The sequence below is a fragment of the Bombina bombina genome, chromosome 2 (genome assembly GCF_027579735.1).
Source record: "Bombina bombina isolate aBomBom1 chromosome 2, aBomBom1.pri, whole genome shotgun sequence".
In the NCBI taxonomy this organism is placed as follows: Eukaryota; Metazoa; Chordata; class Amphibia; order Anura; family Bombinatoridae; genus Bombina; species Bombina bombina.
In genome coordinates, this window is record NC_069500.1 from 1,231,083,914 (window position 1) to 1,231,102,006 (window position 18,093).

General features: G+C 40.9%; 1 protein-coding gene across 1 annotated transcript in view; it reads right to left on the reverse strand.

Moving 5' to 3' along the window:
- The window catches only part of ATP10D (ATPase phospholipid transporting 10D (putative)), a 452,340-nt gene that overhangs the window by 28,990 nt on the left and 405,257 nt on the right, over positions 1 to 18,093 (reverse strand). The window contains exon 19 of the mRNA XM_053703992.1: positions 994 to 1,194. Within this exon, the coding sequence (XP_053559967.1) occupies positions 994 to 1,194 (201 nt within the window). The remainder of the gene's footprint in view (positions 1 to 993; positions 1,195 to 18,093) is intronic.

The window sequence follows — 18,093 nt, forward strand, 5'->3', positions numbered from 1 at the left end:
CTCGACTGAAACAATTGTCCTGCTATAAGGTACATTTTCACCCAAGCTTCAGTCTTTTAGTCAACTGAAGCATTTTCCTATATTGAATGTTATTCAGCCCCTACTGATGAGAATCACCACCAGAGCATGATGATGACCCCAACATACTGCAATGTAATTACGTGTCTTGAGAAAAGAGCAATCTTAGTGCTTTGGGTTGTCTGAAAGTTCTATCTTGGTCTTAATTTCAACAGAAAACATGTTCCTACTTCACATTCTGATACTTTTTCACAATCTCCAGAAGCATTTTCAGATTATGCTCTTTTGGTAATGGGTTAATTGTTGCCACTTCTACTGCCAAGTTTTATGCAGAGCTTTTGATACAGTCACTGACTTCTGTAGTCCTATCAAAGTGATCATTGTCCTGTATACTGCTGCAGAATCTGTTCGCGCTCTACAAATACCTGATAATAATAATAATACTTGGCTTCTCTGATAAGGCAAAATATTGATTTTTGTGTGATGGCTTTTTTTCTTGCCAACGCATGGATGGAAATCTTTTTAGCCATATTCCCAAACTATGGATTTGAGTTACTTCAACAGATGCAAAGCAAGACAAACTGATGTTTTTAACCACAAAATATCAGACAAAGTTAAATAGTTCACAGGTAAAAGTCTTCCATAGCATAGAGATTGAACACTCTACACATGCAACATATTTATTTTATTTTTTAAATATTTCCAAATATAAAACCAGTCAACTTACTACAACTGTTTTTCAAAAACATAAATGTGTACTCCAGAAATATGATTCTTTTGCCAACAGCAAATGTTTATATAAACATACAATCTTGCATTTACTAAAGTGAATTAGGGTCATTAAACCTGTAAAACAAACTATGACAGATTGTATTTGAAGAACGGAAGACAAACTTAAGATAAGCACAATTACAAAAAAAGGTCACAAACATCTGTCCACCGTTAGCATTGTATGTTTGGTAGCTCAATTCCCACCTGTGATATTTGCCCAGATTTGTAAAGTTCTGGCAGGTCTGTGAGGGTCTCTGCAGAAACATCTTTGTCTAGAATACCATATATGATAGGTGGCACAGAAGTAAAGACTAAATTGAACAGAATTAACATCCAAAAGTCCATCATTGCTGTGCCAGAGAAACCACAGAAGAACTGGTACCAGAACAAAAGGTTCACAAACATCTGTAAAAAAAAAAAAAAAAAGCAATATTCCATATAAGTTATTACTGTTTCAGGTTTGCAAATAGGTTAACATAAAATAGGCAAATTCACTACTTGAGTAAAATTATAAAGAGAATTTAATTTTAAGCAGCCAATCAGGATGCTAGTCCCAGGACGTAGAAGAAGGCGTGCATCTGGCATGTGCAGGCACAGTCTTGCTATTCTCCCGTCTGAGTTTTAGGATGTGAAATATGAAATCACGTGATATTTCAGTCAAATCTCATGAGATTACAGTAAAGCAAACTGTGACATCAGCACTGATTAAGTGGATTGGATGTTTTATTTTAATCATGCACCTCACAGTAGCTGAAGAATAACTGTTCCCAGAGCACTAACTCATGTGAGCTGAAGAAAATTTGAGGTTAAATACTTTCTTTTTTATATAGGGCTTTCAGGTGATATTTTCTCCTCAGCTTTTTCCATTACCCTGTCAAACAGTTTGTATAGTGAGCAGAGAAATTATGCTATCTGGCACCATGATTGTCGACGTTGATCACCCCTCAAATCACCACTAGTATTAACTCTTTTTTAATGTAATGGACAGAACTAAGTAATGCTCAGACGGGAGGAGACAGAGGTAAAGGGCATGAGAAAGGAGAGGGTCTGACAAAAAACATAATTTATGTAAGAACTTACGTGATAAATTAATTTCTTTTATATTGGCAAGAGTCCATGAGCTAGTGACGTATGGGATATACAATCCTACCAGGAGGGGCAAAGTTTCCCAAACCTCAAAATGCCTATAAATACACTCCTCACCACACACACAATTCAGTTTAACAAATAGCCAAGAAGTGGGGTGATAAAGAAAGGAGTAAAAAGCATCAACAAAGGAATTTGGAAAAAATTGTGCTTTATACAAAAAAATCATAACCACCATAAAAAAAGGGTGGACTTCATGGACTCTTGCCAATATGAAAGAAATGAATTTATCAGGTAAGTTATTACATAAATTATGTTTTCTTTCATGTAATTGGAGTCCATGAGCTAGTGACGTATGGGACAGCAATACCCAAGATGTGGAACTCCACGCAAGAGTCACTAGAGAGGGAGGGACAAAATAAAAACAGCCATTTCGCTGAAAAGAATAAATCTACAACCCAAATATAAGTTTATTCTATAAAAAGAAAAACTTAAATCATAAGCAGCAGAATCAAACTGAAACAGCTGCCTGAAGAACTTTCCTACCAAAAACTGCTTCCGAAGAAGCAAACACATCAAAATGGTAGAATTTAGTAAATGTATGCAAAGAAGACCAAGTTGCTGCTTTGCAAATCTTATGAACTGAAGCTTAATTTTTAAAAGCCCAAGAAGTGGAAACTGCTCTAGTAGAATGAGCTGTAATTCTCTGAGGTGGGGCTCTACCTGACTCCAGATAAGCTTGATGAATCAAAAGCTTTAACCACGATGCTAAAGAAACAGCAGAAGCCTTCTGACCTTTCCTGGAACCAGAAAAGATAACAAATAGACTAGAAGTCTGCCTGAAAACTTTAGTGGCTTCAACATAATATTTCAGAGCTCTCACCACATCCAAAGATCTCTCCAAAGAATTCTTAGGATTAGGACACAAAGAAGGGACAACAATTTCTCTATTAATGTTGTTGAAAAGGAGATTCACAAGAGAGAGCAGATAATTCAGAAACTCTTCTAGCAGAAGAGATGACCAAAAGGAACAACACTTACCAAGAAAGTAGTTTAATGTCCAAAGAAGGCATAAGCTCAAACGGAGGAGCCTGTAAAGCCTACAAAACCAAATTAAGACTCCAAGGAGGAGAGATTGATTTAATGACAGGCTTGATACGAACCAAAGCCTGTACAAAACAATGAATATCAGGAAGTTTAGCAATTTTCCTGTGGAATAAAACAGAAAGAGCAGAGATTTGTCCTTTCAAGGAACTTGCAGACAAACCTTTATCAAAACTGTGACTAAGCGTTGCATTTCTATACCTTCAAATTTAATGATTTGAGATCCTGATGGAAAAACAGACCTTGAGATAGAAGGTCTGGCCTTAATGGAAGTGGCCAAAGTTGGCAACTGGACATCCGAACAAGATCCGCATACCAAAACCTGTGAGGCAATACTGGAGCCACCAGCAGCACAAACGATTGCTCCATGATGATTTTGGAGATCACTCTTGGAAGAAGAACTAGAGGCGGAAAAATATAAGCTGGATGATAACACCAAGGAAGTGTCAACGCATCCATTGCTTCCGCCCGAGGATCCCTGGACAGGTACCTGGGAAGCTTCTTTTTTAGATGAGAAGCCATCAGATCTATTTCTGGAAGCCTCCACATCTGAACAATTTGAGAAAACACATCTGGGTGGAGAGACCATTCTCCCGGATGTAAAGTCTGACGACTGAGATAATCCGCTTCCCAATTGTCTATACCGGGGATATGAACCGCAGAAATTAGACAGGAGCTGGATTCCGCCCAAACAAGTATCTGAGATACTTCTTTCATAGCTTGAGGACTGAGTCCCACCCTGATGATTGACATATGCCACAGTTGTGATATTGTCTGTCTGAAAACAAATGAACGGTTCTCTCTTCAACAGAGGTCAAAACTGAAGAGCCCTGAGAATTGCACGGAGTTCCAAAATATTGATTGGTAATCTCGCCTCTTGAGATTTCCAAACCCCTTGTGCTGCCAGAGATCCCCAAACAGCTCCCCAACCTGAAAGACTCGCATCTGTTGTGATCACAGTCCAGGTTGGACGAACAAAAGAGGCTCCTAAAATTATACGATGGTGATCTAACCACCAAGTCAGAGAAAGTCGAACATTGGGATTTAAGGATATTAATTGTGATATCCTTTTATTATCCCTGCACCATTGGTTCAGCATACAAAGCTGAAGAGGTCTCATGTGAAAACGAGCAAAGGGGATCGCGTCCGATGCTGCAGTCATGAGACCTAAAACTTCCATGCACATAGCTACTGAAGGGAATGACTGAGACTGAAGGTTCCGACAGGCTGCAACGAATTTCAAACGTATCTTGTCTGTTAGAGACTAAGTCATGGACACTGAATCTATCTGGAAACCTAAAAAGGTTACCCTTGTCTGAGGAATCAAATAACTTTTTGGTAAATTGATCCTCCAACCATGTCTTTGAAGAAACAACACTAGTTGATTTATGTGAGATTCTGCAGAACATAAAGACTGAGCGAGTACCAAGATATCGTCCAAATAAGGAAACACCGCAAAACCCTGCTCTATGATTACAGAGAGTAGGGTACCGAAAACCTTTGAAAATATTCTTGGAGCTGTTGCTAGGCCAAAAGGAAGAGCAACAAATTGTTAATGCTTGTCTAGAAAAGAGAATCTCAGGAACTGATAGTGATCCGGATGAATCGGAATATGAAGATATGCATCCTGTAAATCTATTGTGGACATATATATAATGCCCTTGCTGAACAAAAGGCAGAATAGTCCTTATAGTCACCATCTTGAAAGTTGGTACTCTTACATATCGATTCAAAATCTTTAGATCCAAAACTGGTCTGAATGAATTTTCTTACTTTGGAACAATGAATAGATTTGACTAAAACCTCAGGCCCTGTTCCTGAATCGGAACTGGTGGATTACCCCTGATAACTCCAGGTCTGAAACACTTCAGGAAAGCCTGACCATTTACTGGGTTCGCTGGAATGCATGAGAGAAAAAATCTTTTCACAGGTGGTCTGAATCCTATTCTGTAACCCTGAGAGACAATACTCTGAATCCAATGATTTTGGATGGAATTGATCCAAACATCTTTGAAGAATTTTAATCTGCCCCCTACCAGCTGAGCTGGAATGAGGGCCGCACCTTCATGCAGGCTTGGGGGCTGGCTTTGATCTCTTAAAAGGCTTGGATTTATTCCAATTTGAGGAAGGCTTCCAATTGGGAAGATTCCTTTGGGGAAGGATTAGATTTCTGTTCCTTATTATGTCGAAAGGAACGAAAACAGTTAGAAGCTTTAGATTTGCCTTTAGGTTTTTTATCTTGAGGCAAAAAACTCCCTTCCCCCCCAGCGACAGTTGAAATTATTGAATCCAACTGAGAACCAAATAATGTATTACCTTGGAAAGAAAGAGAAAGCAATCTACACTTAGAAGTCATATCAGCATTCCAAGATTTGAGCCACAAAGCTCTTCTAGCTAAAATAGGTAAATACATATATCTAACATCAATTTTGATGATATCAAAAATGGCATCACAAATGAAATTATTAGCATGTTGAATCAACAATGCTAGACAAATCATGATCAGATACTTGTTGCGCTAAAGTTTCCAACCAAAAAGTTGAAGCAGCTGCAACATCAGCCAAAGAAATTGCAGGCCTAAGAAGATGACCTGAATATAAATAAGCCTTCCTTAGATAAGATTCAAGTTTCCTATCTAAAGGATCTTTAAAAGAAGTACTATCTTCCGTAGGAATAGTAGTACGTTTAGCAAGAGTAGAGATAGCCCCATCAACTTTGGGGATCTTTTCCCAAAACTCCAGTCTAACTGCTGGCAAAGGATACAATTTTTTAAAACTTGAAGAAGGAATAAAAGAAGTACCAGGCCTATTCCTTTCTTTAGAAATCATATCAGAAAGAGCATCAGGAACTGGAAAAACCTCTGGAATAACCACAGAAGGTTTATAAACAGAATTTAAACGTTTAATAGTTTTAATATCAAGAGGACTAGCTTCCTCCATATCTAATGCAATCAACACTTCTTTTAATAAAGAACAATATACTCCATTTTAAATAAATAAGAGGATTTGTCAGTGTCAATATCTGAGGCAGGATCTTCTGAATCAGATAGGTCCTCATCAGAGAAGGATAAATCAGTATGTTGCCAGTCATTTGAAATTTCATCAACTCTATGAGAAGTTTTAAAAGACCTTTTACGTTTATTAGAAGGCGGGATGGCAGACAAAGCCTTCTGAATAGAATCAGAAATAAATTCTTTTAAATTTACAGGTATATCTTGTGCATAAGATGTTGAGGGAACAGCAATAGGTAATGAACTGCTACTGATGGATACATTTTCTGCATGTAAAAGTTTATCATGACAACTATTACAAACCACAGCTGGAGGTATAATCTCCACAAGTTTACAACAAATGCACTTAGCTTTGGTAGAACTGTTATCAGGCAGCTGGGATCCAACAGTAAATTCTGAGACAGGGTCAGATTGAGACATCTTGCAAATGTAAAAGAAAAAAACAACATATAAAGCAAAATTATCAATTTTCTTATATGGCAGTTTCAGGAATGGGAAAAAATGCAAACAGCATAGCCCTCTAACATAGAAAAAGGCAAGAGACAAAAAGGAATGGGGTCTTAAATAATGAAAATATTTGGCGGCAAGTATGACGCACAACAAAGAGAAAAATATTTTTTGGCGCCAAAAACGTCCGAAAATGACACACTCGCGTCACAGATGACGCAACCTTGTGAAGGACTCGGCGTCAACTAAGACGCCAGAAATTACGAATTTGCGTCAACGAACGTAACTTCGCACCAAAAAATCTTGCGCCAAGAATGACGCAATAAACTTTAGCATTTTGCGCCCTTGCGAGCCTAATTCTGCCCGCGAATTTAAAAGACAGTCAATTTGAAAGAGAGACCATACCCCAGGTAAGAAATACATTTTCATAAAAAGCATTTCCCAGATATGAAACTGACAGTCTGCAAAAAGGAAATATACTGAAAACCTGAATCATGGCAAATAGAAGTACAACACATATATTTCGAACTTTATATAAATACATAAAGTGCCAAACCATAGCTGAGAGTGTCTTAAGTAATTAAAAACATACTTACCAAAAGACACCCATCCACATATAGCAGATAGCCAAACCAGTACTAAAACGGTTATCATTAGGTAATGGAGGTAATGGAATATGAGAGTATATCATCGATCTGAAAAGGGAGGTAGGAGATGAATCTCTACGACCGATAACAGAGAACCTATGAAATAGATTCCGTGAGGAAAACCATTGCATTCAATAGGTGATACTCCCTTCACATCCCTCTGACATTCACTGAAATCAGAGGAATCGTGCTTCAAAAATGCATATCAACGTAGAAATCTTAGCACAAACTTACTTCACCACCTCCATAGGAGGCAAAGTTTGTAAAACTGAATTGTGGGTGTGGTGAGCGGTGTATTTATAGGCATTTTGAGGTTTGGGAAACTTTGCCCCTCCTGGTAGGATTGTATATCCCATACATCACTAGCTCATGGACTCTTGACAATTACATGAAAGAAAACTATGTAAGCTAAGGCAAAGAGGGGATAAGACAAAAAGGGATGAGGTGAGATACAACGTAATAGCTGGAATGAATATAAATATAGCAAAATAGTTAGGCATCTCTTAAATATACAGTAAAATCAAAATTATAATATTATTTATATTGAACATGCAATTTTAAACAACTTTCAAATTCACTTCTATTATCAAATTTGCTCTGTTCTCTTGAAAAGCATACCTGGGTATGCTTGGGAGCAGCAATGCACTCCTGGGAGCTAGCTAGTGAATTGTGGCTGCACACATTTGCGTCGTCATTGGATCACCTGTTCAGCAAGTTCCCAGTAGTGTGTTGATACTCCTAAGCCTAACAAGGTGCAACAAAGCACACAAAGTGAACAAAGCTAATGAAATCACTGAGTTTAAAATATTTTCTAATTAATTTAATCAAACAGTGGTGTTTGACGACTGGATTTAAGAAACATTAGGACAGTGTCTAAATTAAGGCAAAAAGATACAGCTAAATGGCAAGTAGTTAAGGGCCAATTCTCAAAAATGCACCGTCATGGAAAGAAATCATTAGCCTATTTTACTCACCTTCTCTTAACCCCATGGCGACCAAGGACGTGTCAGGCACGTAGTACAAAGGGTGTCAGTTAAGGACCAAGAACATGTCTGACACATCCTCGGGTAATCTAAGCGCTGGAAGCGATCGAGATCGCTTCCAGCTGCTCAAACAGTATTGAAGCGATGCCTCGATGTTGAGGCATCCTGCAATACCGTTCCTGACTGCCGGGCTCCGTTTTGATCGATCCCACAAAGCAATCACTTCCCGTTTCACTCCGCGTTGAGCCCAGCAGTAAGGCAGAGCATCGGAAGGCATCGGGCAGGCTTCTGATGCTCTGTTAGTGTGCTAAGTGCCTCGGTGGGTTGAGGCACTTCATAAAATAATAATATATTAAAAAAATAATACAAATATATTTATTTTTTAATACAATAGCCCCATATAGCCCCTCTCCCCCATGTGGATTCAAAGATGGTGATGCCCAGTGCACCATGGGGCTTCTGGGGGTGTCCCTAGCCTGCCTCATCATAGGGGCAGGCCAGGGTTATCTAATCTGAGCTTGCCACAATAAGAAAATTGATAATAAAATATTCCATTTCTCTGATCATGTCAATATCAGTAAATATTGAATCTGACCAGTGTGGAGAGAGAGAGAGAAAGAGAGGGAGAGAGAGAGAAAGAAAGAGAGAAAGAGAGCGAGAGAAAGAAAGAAAAAGAGAAAGAAAGAAAGAGAGAGTGATAGAAAGAAAGAGAGCGATAGAAAGAAAAAGAGCGAGCGAGAGAGAAAAAGAGAGAGATTTGTTGAGAAATTGTGAGACACAAAGGTTCTTTTCAGACCCATTAACCCCAAGCTTGCCAGTGATCACTTAGTTAATTTAAATTTTGTGTTGAATTTTCTTTTAGTAATTTTTTTTCTCTGTGACAGATAAACATATAGTCCTGAGATGGCGTATGCCATCCTTGCGTCAGAGTCAGACGCCTCTATGTCTGACTCAGAGACCAATTTTGACCCTGTCATATGCTCAGATACCTCATTAGATACAGTCTCAACTGATAGTGATGTATCTGTGGCTGCTAGCCCCCCGGGCCAGAAGGAGACGTTTTGCTCCAGCTGCCATTACTGCTGAAGAGTGGGTAACACCTCATCACCAGAGGCCAGATATCCCACCCTTCACTGCAAATTCTGGCATCAATGTGGATGTGGCAGGATTTAGCCCCCAACAGTTTATGAAGGTGTTTCTGGGTGATGATGTAATGGGTAAGATTGTCGCCCAAACTAATTTATATGCCCATCAGTTCCGTGCTGCAAAGCCTGACACTTTTTTGGCAAAGCAGCAATGGGCCCCCATCAATGTGCAAGAATTAAAAAAAAATCTGGGCATTTATGCTGATGGGCATCATAAATAAACCCTCCATCCGCTCCTAATGGAGCAGTAGCCCCATTTGCTCTACCCCCATTTTCTCCCAGAGTATGTTGAGGAAGAGGTACGAAATGATTCTACATTTCATGCACTTCAGCAATAACAGCCTGTGCCCACCTAGGGAGCATCTCCAGTTTGACAGGCTGTATAAAATCCACCCCCTGATTACCCACTCTACTGCCTGGTTTGCAGAGGCTTATACATCCGGAAGGAATATATGCGTGGATGAATCACTGATTAAGTATAAGGGAAGGCTGGGATTCAAGCAGTATATTCCTTCTAAGCACTCCAGGTATTGAGTAAAGGTGTATAAGCTCTGTGAGAGCGAGACTGGGAATACTCAGGCCTTCCGTGTGTACGAGGGAAAGGATATCCACCTTGACACTCGAGGCTGCCCAGAACATATGGGAACCACTGGCAAGATTGTCTGGGACCTGATTTTACCCCTGATGAACAAAGTGTACCACTTGTATGTAGACAATTTTTATACAATTGTCCTTTTGTTCAAGCTACTGTATTGTTTTGATACAGTAGCTTGCGGTACAATTAGAAAGAACAGCGCAGGTTTCCCAGGACAACTTGAACGCATCTGGCTACGAAGTGGGGAGACCTCAGCTCTGCGCCCAGAGGAACTGTTGGCAGTTAAGTACAGAGACAAGAAGAATGTATACCTTCTTACCACTATCCTCATAGAGAGGACTGTGGAGGTCTCTGTATGTGGCGGAGCTGAGAGCACAATGAAGCCAGTGTGCATCAAGGCTTATAACGGCATATGGCTGGGGTTGATCTAGCAGATCATCTGCTGCAGCCCTACCTAATTATGCGGAAGACAACAGCCTGGTACAAAAAGGTTGCAATTTACTTAATGCAGATTGCAACCCACAACGCATTTTTGTTGTTCAAAAAAGCAAACCCCAGAATAAAACATTTTGGGGATTTTGTATCAAGATGCACCTGCTCCCCCGGGCGGTGATGGGAGAGAGCAGAGTTGGGGCTACCCATTTTATTTTCAAAATCCTACTGCGGCAAAGCAGAATCCGCAGAAAAAAAGAGTCTGTACCAAGAGGGGGCAAAGAAAGGACACCACCTTTTAATGCCCTGATTGCCCTGGACAGCCTGGACTCTGCATTAGGGACTGCTTCAAGCAATATCACACTGGTAAATTTAAAAAATATATATTTTTACTGTGACGAGACCAATCTCGCCACTGTGCATTGGAGGAGCCTGGTTGACCGCCTGCTGCCTTTAGACTATGGCCCCATGTTGAAACGCTTGCTTTTCCCCTGCAAAGACACGAAAGCCGGGTCATTCAGTACTTGCCCTATTTGAACAGTAATACCCCAGATAGCTATGCCATGTAGCCCATTTGTATAACGAAAGACTTTGGCTCCATGGCAATTGAACTGTATTTCTCTGCCTGTGATAATTACATCAACCATTGTGTAAGGTAACTGCATCAACCATTGTGTAAGGTAACTGCATCAACCATTGTGTAAGGTAACTGCATCAACCATTGTGTAAGGTAATTGTATCAACCATTGTGTAAGGTAACTGCATCAACCATTGTGTAAGGTAACTGCATCAACCATTGTGTAAGGTAATTGCATCACCCATTGTGTAAGGTAATTGCATCACAGGCAGAGGGGAGGATTTTGTGTGGGAGTGTCTGAGAGTATTGTATGTGTTTACTAGTTGTTTTACAAACCCTGTGGGTGGTACTAATGTGTAAAAATGTGTATTTAAGAACAACAAACACACAGCTCTGGCTGATTCCTGTTTTACCCTCAAGACGGAGCTTGGTCTCGTGTTTGGGGGGGGGGGGGGAGTGCTACTTTGAATTATTCTTTTGCCTGTTCCAGGAGAGAAGGATTTCGTGTATTTTCCCTGTTCAGCGTATTAACTGGGTTCATGTGTTGATATTCCTGTATTAAGGGCATCTTTAATCTGGTATTAACCCTCAATATCAGGGTTATACGGTTACATTTGCCGTTGTGTTTTTTTTTTTAGTGCATAGAAACTGTTAAAATGCCAGCATTTCAAATACCCTAGGGTGTTTGCTCTTCAAAAATATATGGTTTGATGGGGGTAAATTACATTGGCCAGCTTCAGAAATGTCCCAAATAGGACATGGGTGCGATGACAGATGTGAAAATTCCAAGTTGGAAAAAAGGAATACGTGCCCCTAAAAATAAGGCCCCCAGAGAACCCGACACATCTATACATGAGTGGTATCACTTCACTCAGGAGATGTTGCTGAAGACATATTGGGGTGTTATTTGGCAGCAGCCCTTAACGTTCTCAGTAAATGTATTCTTAAATTGCTATTTTGTCAAAAAATCACCACTTTTTTTTCTTTCAAACTTTAGCATAGATTGGTGGTAAAATCGTTGCATGAAAAGAGTAAAAAAAACAAACAAGCTTAATACCTTAGGTTGTCTTCTTTTAAAAAAATATATATATGTGAAGGGTTATATCAGTGTTAAAATGTAACTATCGCTAATTTTGAGGAAAAAACATTGTTTGGAAATAGCAAAGTGCTACTTGTACTTATTGCCCTATAACTTGCAAAAAAAAGCAAACAACATGTAAACATTGAGTATTTCTAAACACAGGACAACATTTAGAAACTATTTAGCATGGGTGTTTTTTGGTGGTTGTAGATGTGTAACAGATTTTGGGGGTCAAAGTGTCCATTTTTTTCATCATATTTTATAAAAAAAATGTATAATAAATTATAAGATATGATGAAAAACATCATTTATGCTTACCTGATAAATTTATTTCTCTTGTAGTGTATGCAGTCCACGGATCATCCATTACTTGTGGGATATTCTCCTTCCCAACAGGAAGTTGCAAGAGGATCACCCACAGCAGAGCTGCTATATAGCTCCTCCCCTCACTGCCATATCCAGTCATTCGACCGAAACAAGCCGAGAAAGGAGAAACCATAGGGTGCAGTGGTGACTGTAGTTTAATTAAAATTTAGACCTGCCTGAAAAGGACAGGGCGGGCAGTGGACTGGATACACTACAAGAGAAATAAATTTATCAGGTAAGCATAAATTATGTTTTCTCTTGTTAAGTGTATCCAGTCCACAGATCATCTATTACTTGTGGGATACGAATACCAAAGCTAAAGTACACGGATGATGGGAGGGACAAGGCAGGAACTTAAACGGAAGGAACCACTGCCTGTAGAACCTTTCTCCCAAAAACAGCCTCCGAAGAAGCAAATGTATCAAATTTGTAAAATTTGGAAAAAGTATGAAGGGAAGACCAAGTTGCAGCCTTGCAAATCTGTTCAACAGAGGCCTCATTTTTAAAGGCCCAGGTGGAAGCCACAGCTCTAGTAGAATGAGCTGTAATCCTTTCAGGAGGCTGCTGTCCAGCAGTTTCATAGGCTAAACGGATTATACTCCGAAGCCAAAAAGAAAGAGAGGTTGCCGAGGCCTTCTGACCTCTCCTCTGTCCAGAGTAAACAACAAACAGGTTAGATGTTTGGCGAAAATCTTTAGTAGCCTGTAAGTAAAACTTCAAGGCACGGACTACGTCTAGATTATGCAAAAGACGTTCCTTCTTTGAAGAAGGATTAGGACATAATGATGGAACAACAATCTCTTGATTGATATTCTTGTTAGAAACCACCTTAGGTAAAAACCCAGGTTTTGTACGCAGAACAACTTTATCTGAATGAAAGATCAGATAAGGAGAATCACAATGTAAGGCAGATAACTCCGAGACTCTTCGAGCCGAGGAAATAGCCATCAGAAAAAGAACTTTCCATGAAAGAAGTTTGATATCAATAGAATGAAGGGGTTCAAACGGAACCCCTTGAAGAACTTTAAGAACCAAGTTTAAGCTCCATGGAGGAGCAACAGGTTTAAACACAGGCTTAATTCTAACTAAAGCCTGACAAAATGCCTGAACGTCTGGAACTTCTGCCAGACGCTTGTGTAAAAGAATAGACAGAGCAGAAATCTGTCCCTTTAAAGAACTAGCTGATAATCCTTTGTCCAAACCCTCTTGGAGGAAGGACAATATCCTAGGAATCCTAACCCTACTCCATGAGTAATTCTTGGATTCACACCAATGAAGATATTTACGCCATATCTTGTGGTAAATTTTCCTGGTGACAGGCTTTCGTGCCTGTATTAAGGTATCAATTACTGACTCGGAGAAGCCACGCTTTGATAGGATCAAGCGTTCAATCTCCATGCAGTCAGTCTCAGAGAAAGTAGATTTGGATGATTGAAAGGACCTTGTATTAGAAGGTCTTGTCTCAGAGGCAGAGTCCATGGTGGAAAGGATGACATGTCCACTAGGTCTGCATACCAGGTCCTGCGTGGCCACGCAGGCGCTATCAATATCACCGATGCTCTTTCCTGTTTGATTTTGGCAATCAGACGAGGGAGCAGAGGAAAAAGTGGAAACACATAAGCCAGGTTGAAGAACCAAGGCGCTGCTAGAGCATCTATCAGTGCCGCTTCTGGGTCCCTGGACCTGGATCCGTAACAAGGAAGCTTGGCGTTCTGGCAAGATGCCATGAGATCCAATTCTGGTTTGCCCCAACGGAGAACCAATTGAGCAAACACCTCCGGATGGAGTTCCCATTCCCCCGGATGAAAAGTCTGATGACTTAGAAAATCCGCCTCCCAGTTCTCTACACCTGGGATATGGATCGCTGACAGGTGGCAAGAGTGAGTCTCTGCCCAGCGAATTATCTTGGAGACTTCTGACATCGCTAGGGAACTCCTGGTTCCCCCTTGATGGTTGATGTAAGCCACAGTCGTGATGTTGTCCGACTGAAATCTGATGAACCTCAGTGTTGCTAGCTGAGGCCAAGCCAGAAGAGCAATGAATATTGCTCCTAACTCCAGAATATTTATTGGGAGGAGTTTCTCCTGCTGAGTCCATGAACCCTGAGCCTTCAGGGAGTTCCAGACTGCACCCCAACCTAGAAGGCTGGCATCTGTTGTTACAATTGTCCAATCTGGTCTGCGAAAGGTCATACCCTTGGACAGATGGGCCCGAGATAACCACCAGAGAAGAGAATCTCTGGTTTCCTGATCCAGATTTAGTAGAGGGGACAAATCTGTGTAATCCCCATTCCACTGACTGAGCATGCATAATTGCAGCGGTCTGAGATGCAGGCGCGCGAATGGCACTATGTCCATCGCCGCTACCATTAAGCCGATTACTTCCATGCACTGAGCCACCATGGGGCGCGGAATGGAGTGAAGAACACGGCAAGCATTTAGAAGTTTTGATAACCTGGACTCCGTCAGGTAAATTTTCATTTCTACAGAATCTATTAGAGTCCCAAGGAAGGAAACCCTCGTGAGAGGAGATAGAGAACTCTTTTCTTCGTTCACTTTCCACCCATGCGACCTCAGGAATGCCAGAACTATCTCTGTATGAGATTTGGCAATTTGAAAGCTTGACGCCTGTATCAGGATATCGTCCAGGTAAGGAGCCACCGCTATGCCTCGCGGTCTTAGGACCGCCAGAAGTGAGCCCAGAACCTTTGTAAAAATTCTTGGGGCTGTAGCCAACCCGAATGGAAGAGCTACACATTGGTAATGCCTGTCTAGAAAGGCAAACCTCAGGAACTGATGATGATTCTTGTAAATCGGAATGTGAAGGTAGGCATCCTTTAAGTCCACTGTGGTCATGTACTGACCCTCTTGGATCATGGGTAAAATGGTTTGAATAGTTTCCATCTTGAATGACGGAACTCTGAGGAATTTGTTTAGGATCTTTAAATCCTAAAGGTTCCCTCTTTTTTGGGAACCACAAACAGATTTGAATAAAACCCCTGTCCTTGTTCCGTCCGCGGAACTGGATGGATCACTCCCATTACAAGATCTTGTACGCAGCTTAGGAATGCCTCTTCCTTTATCTGGTTTGCAGATAATCTTGAAAGGTGAAATCTCCCTTGTGGAGGAGAAGCTTTGAAGTCCAGAAGATATCCCTGAGATATGATCTCCAACGCCGAGGGATCCTGAACATCTCTTGCCCACGCCTGGGCGAAGAGAGAGAGTCTGCCCCCTACTAGATCCGTTGTCGGATAGGAGGCTGCTCCTTCATGCTGTCTTAGAGGCAGCAGCAGGCTTTCTGGCCTGCTTGCCCTTGTTCCAGGACTGGTTAGGTTTCCAGGCCTGCTTGGATTGAGCAAAAGTTCCCTCTTGTTTTGAAGCAGAGGAAGTTGATGCTGCACCTGCCTTGAAATTTCGAAAGGCACAAAAATTAGACTGTTTGGCCTTTGATTTGGCCCTGTCCTGAGGAAGGGTATGATGACCCTTACCTCCAGTAATGTCAGCAATAATTTCTTTCAAACCAGGCCCGAATAAGGTCTGCCCCTTGAAAGGAATGTTGAGTAATTTAGACTTTGAAGTCACATCAGCTGACCAGGATTTGAGCCATAGCGCCCTACGCGCCTGGATGGCGAATCCGGAATTGTTAGCCGTTAGTTTAGTCAAATGAACAATGGCATCAGAAACAAATAAGTTAGCTAGCTTAAGAGTTCAAAGCTTGTCAACAATTTCAGTCAATGGAGCTGTATGGATGGCCTCTTCCAGGGCCTCAAACCAGAATGCCGCCGCAGCAGTGACAGGCGCAATGCATGCAAGGGGCTGTAAAATAAAACCTTGTTGAATAAACATTTTCTTAAGGTAACCCTCTAATTTTTTATCCATTGGATCTGAAAAAGCACAACTGTCCTCAACCGGGATAGTGGTACGCTTTGCTAAAGTAGAAACTGCTCCCTCCACCTTAGGGACACAGTCTGCCATAAGTCCCGTGTAGTGGCATCTATTGGAAACATTTTTCTAAATATAGGAGGTGGGGAAAAGGGCACACCGGGCCTATCCCACTCCTTACTAATAATTTCTGTAAGCCTTTTAGGTATTGGAAAAACATCAGTACTCACCGGCACTGCATAGTATTTATCCAGCCTACACAATTTCTCTGGCACTGCAATTGTGTCACAGTCATTCAGAGCAGCTAATACCTCCCCAAGCAATACACGGAGGTTCTCAAGCTTAAATTTAAAATTAGAAATCTCTGAATCAGGTCTCCCCGATTCAGAGACGTCACCCACAGACTGAAGCTCTCCGTCCTCAGGTTCTGCATATTGTGACGTAGTATCAGACATGGCTCTTACAGCATCTACGTGCTCTGTATCTCGTCTAACCCCAGAGCTATCGCGCTTGCCTCTCAATTCAGGCAATCTGGATAATACCTCTGACAGGGTATTATACATGATTGCAGCCATGTCCTGCAAAGTAATCGCTATGGGCGTCCCTGATGTACTTGGCGCCATATTAGCGTGCGTCCCTTGAGCGGGAGGCGAAGGGTCCAACACGTGGGGAGAGTTAGTCGGCATAACTTCCCCCTCGACAGACCCCTCTGGTGACAATTCTTTTATAGATAAAGACTGATCTTTACTGTTTAAGGTGAAATCAATACATTTAGTACACATTCTCCTATGGGGCTCCACCATGGCTTTTAAACATAATGAACAGGTATCCTCTGTTTCAGACATGTTTGTACAGACTAGCAATGAGACTAGCAAGCTTGGAAAACACTTTAAAGCAAGTTAACAAGCAATATAAAAAACGTTACTGTGCCTTTAAGAGAAACAAATTTTGACAAAATTTGAAATAACAGTGAAAAAAGGCAGTTACACTAACAAAATTTTTACAGTGTATGTAACAAGTCAGCAGAGCATTGCACCCACTTGCAAATGGATGATTAACCCCTTAATAACAAAAACAGAATAATAAATGACAAAAACGTTTTTTAAACACAGTCACAACAACTGCCACAGTCTACTGTGATTGTTACACGACTTTGAAGCCCTGTATCATGCAGAGGGAAGCTGAATGTCTCTGTCAGTATTTTTATCTGCACAGAAAAGCACTAAAATAGGCCCTTCCCACTCATATTGTAACAGTGGAAAGCTTCAGGAAACTGTTTCTAGGCAAAAATCAAGCCAGCCATGTGGAAAAAAACTAGGCCCCAATAAGTTTTGTCACCAAACATATATAAAAACGATTAACATGCCAGCAAACGTTTTATATTACACTTTTATAAGAGTATGTATCTCTGTTAATAAGCCTGATACCAGTCGCTATCACTGCATTTAAGGCTTAACTTACATTAATCCGGTATCAGCAGCCTTTTTCTAGCAAATTCCATCCCTAGAAATATATTAACTGCACATACCTTATTGCAGGAAAACCTGCACGCCATTCCCCCTCTGAAGTTACCTCACTCCACAGAATATGTGAGAACGGCAGTGGATCTTAGTTACTTCTGCTAAGATCATAGAAATCACAGGCAGATTCTTCTTCTAATGCTGCCTGAGATGAAACAGTACACTCCCGTACCATTTAAAAATAACTAACCTTTGATTGAAGTTAAAAAACTAACTATAATACACCACTCTCCTCTTACTACGTCCATCTTTGTTGAGAGTTGCAAGAGAATGACTGGATATGGCAGTGAGGGGAGGAGCTATATAGCAGCTCTGCTGTGGGTGATCCTCTTGCAACTTCCTGTTGGGAAGGAGAATATCCCACAAGAAATGGATGATCCGTGGACTGGATACACTTAACAAGAGAAATAATGGTATCTTTAGAAAGTCC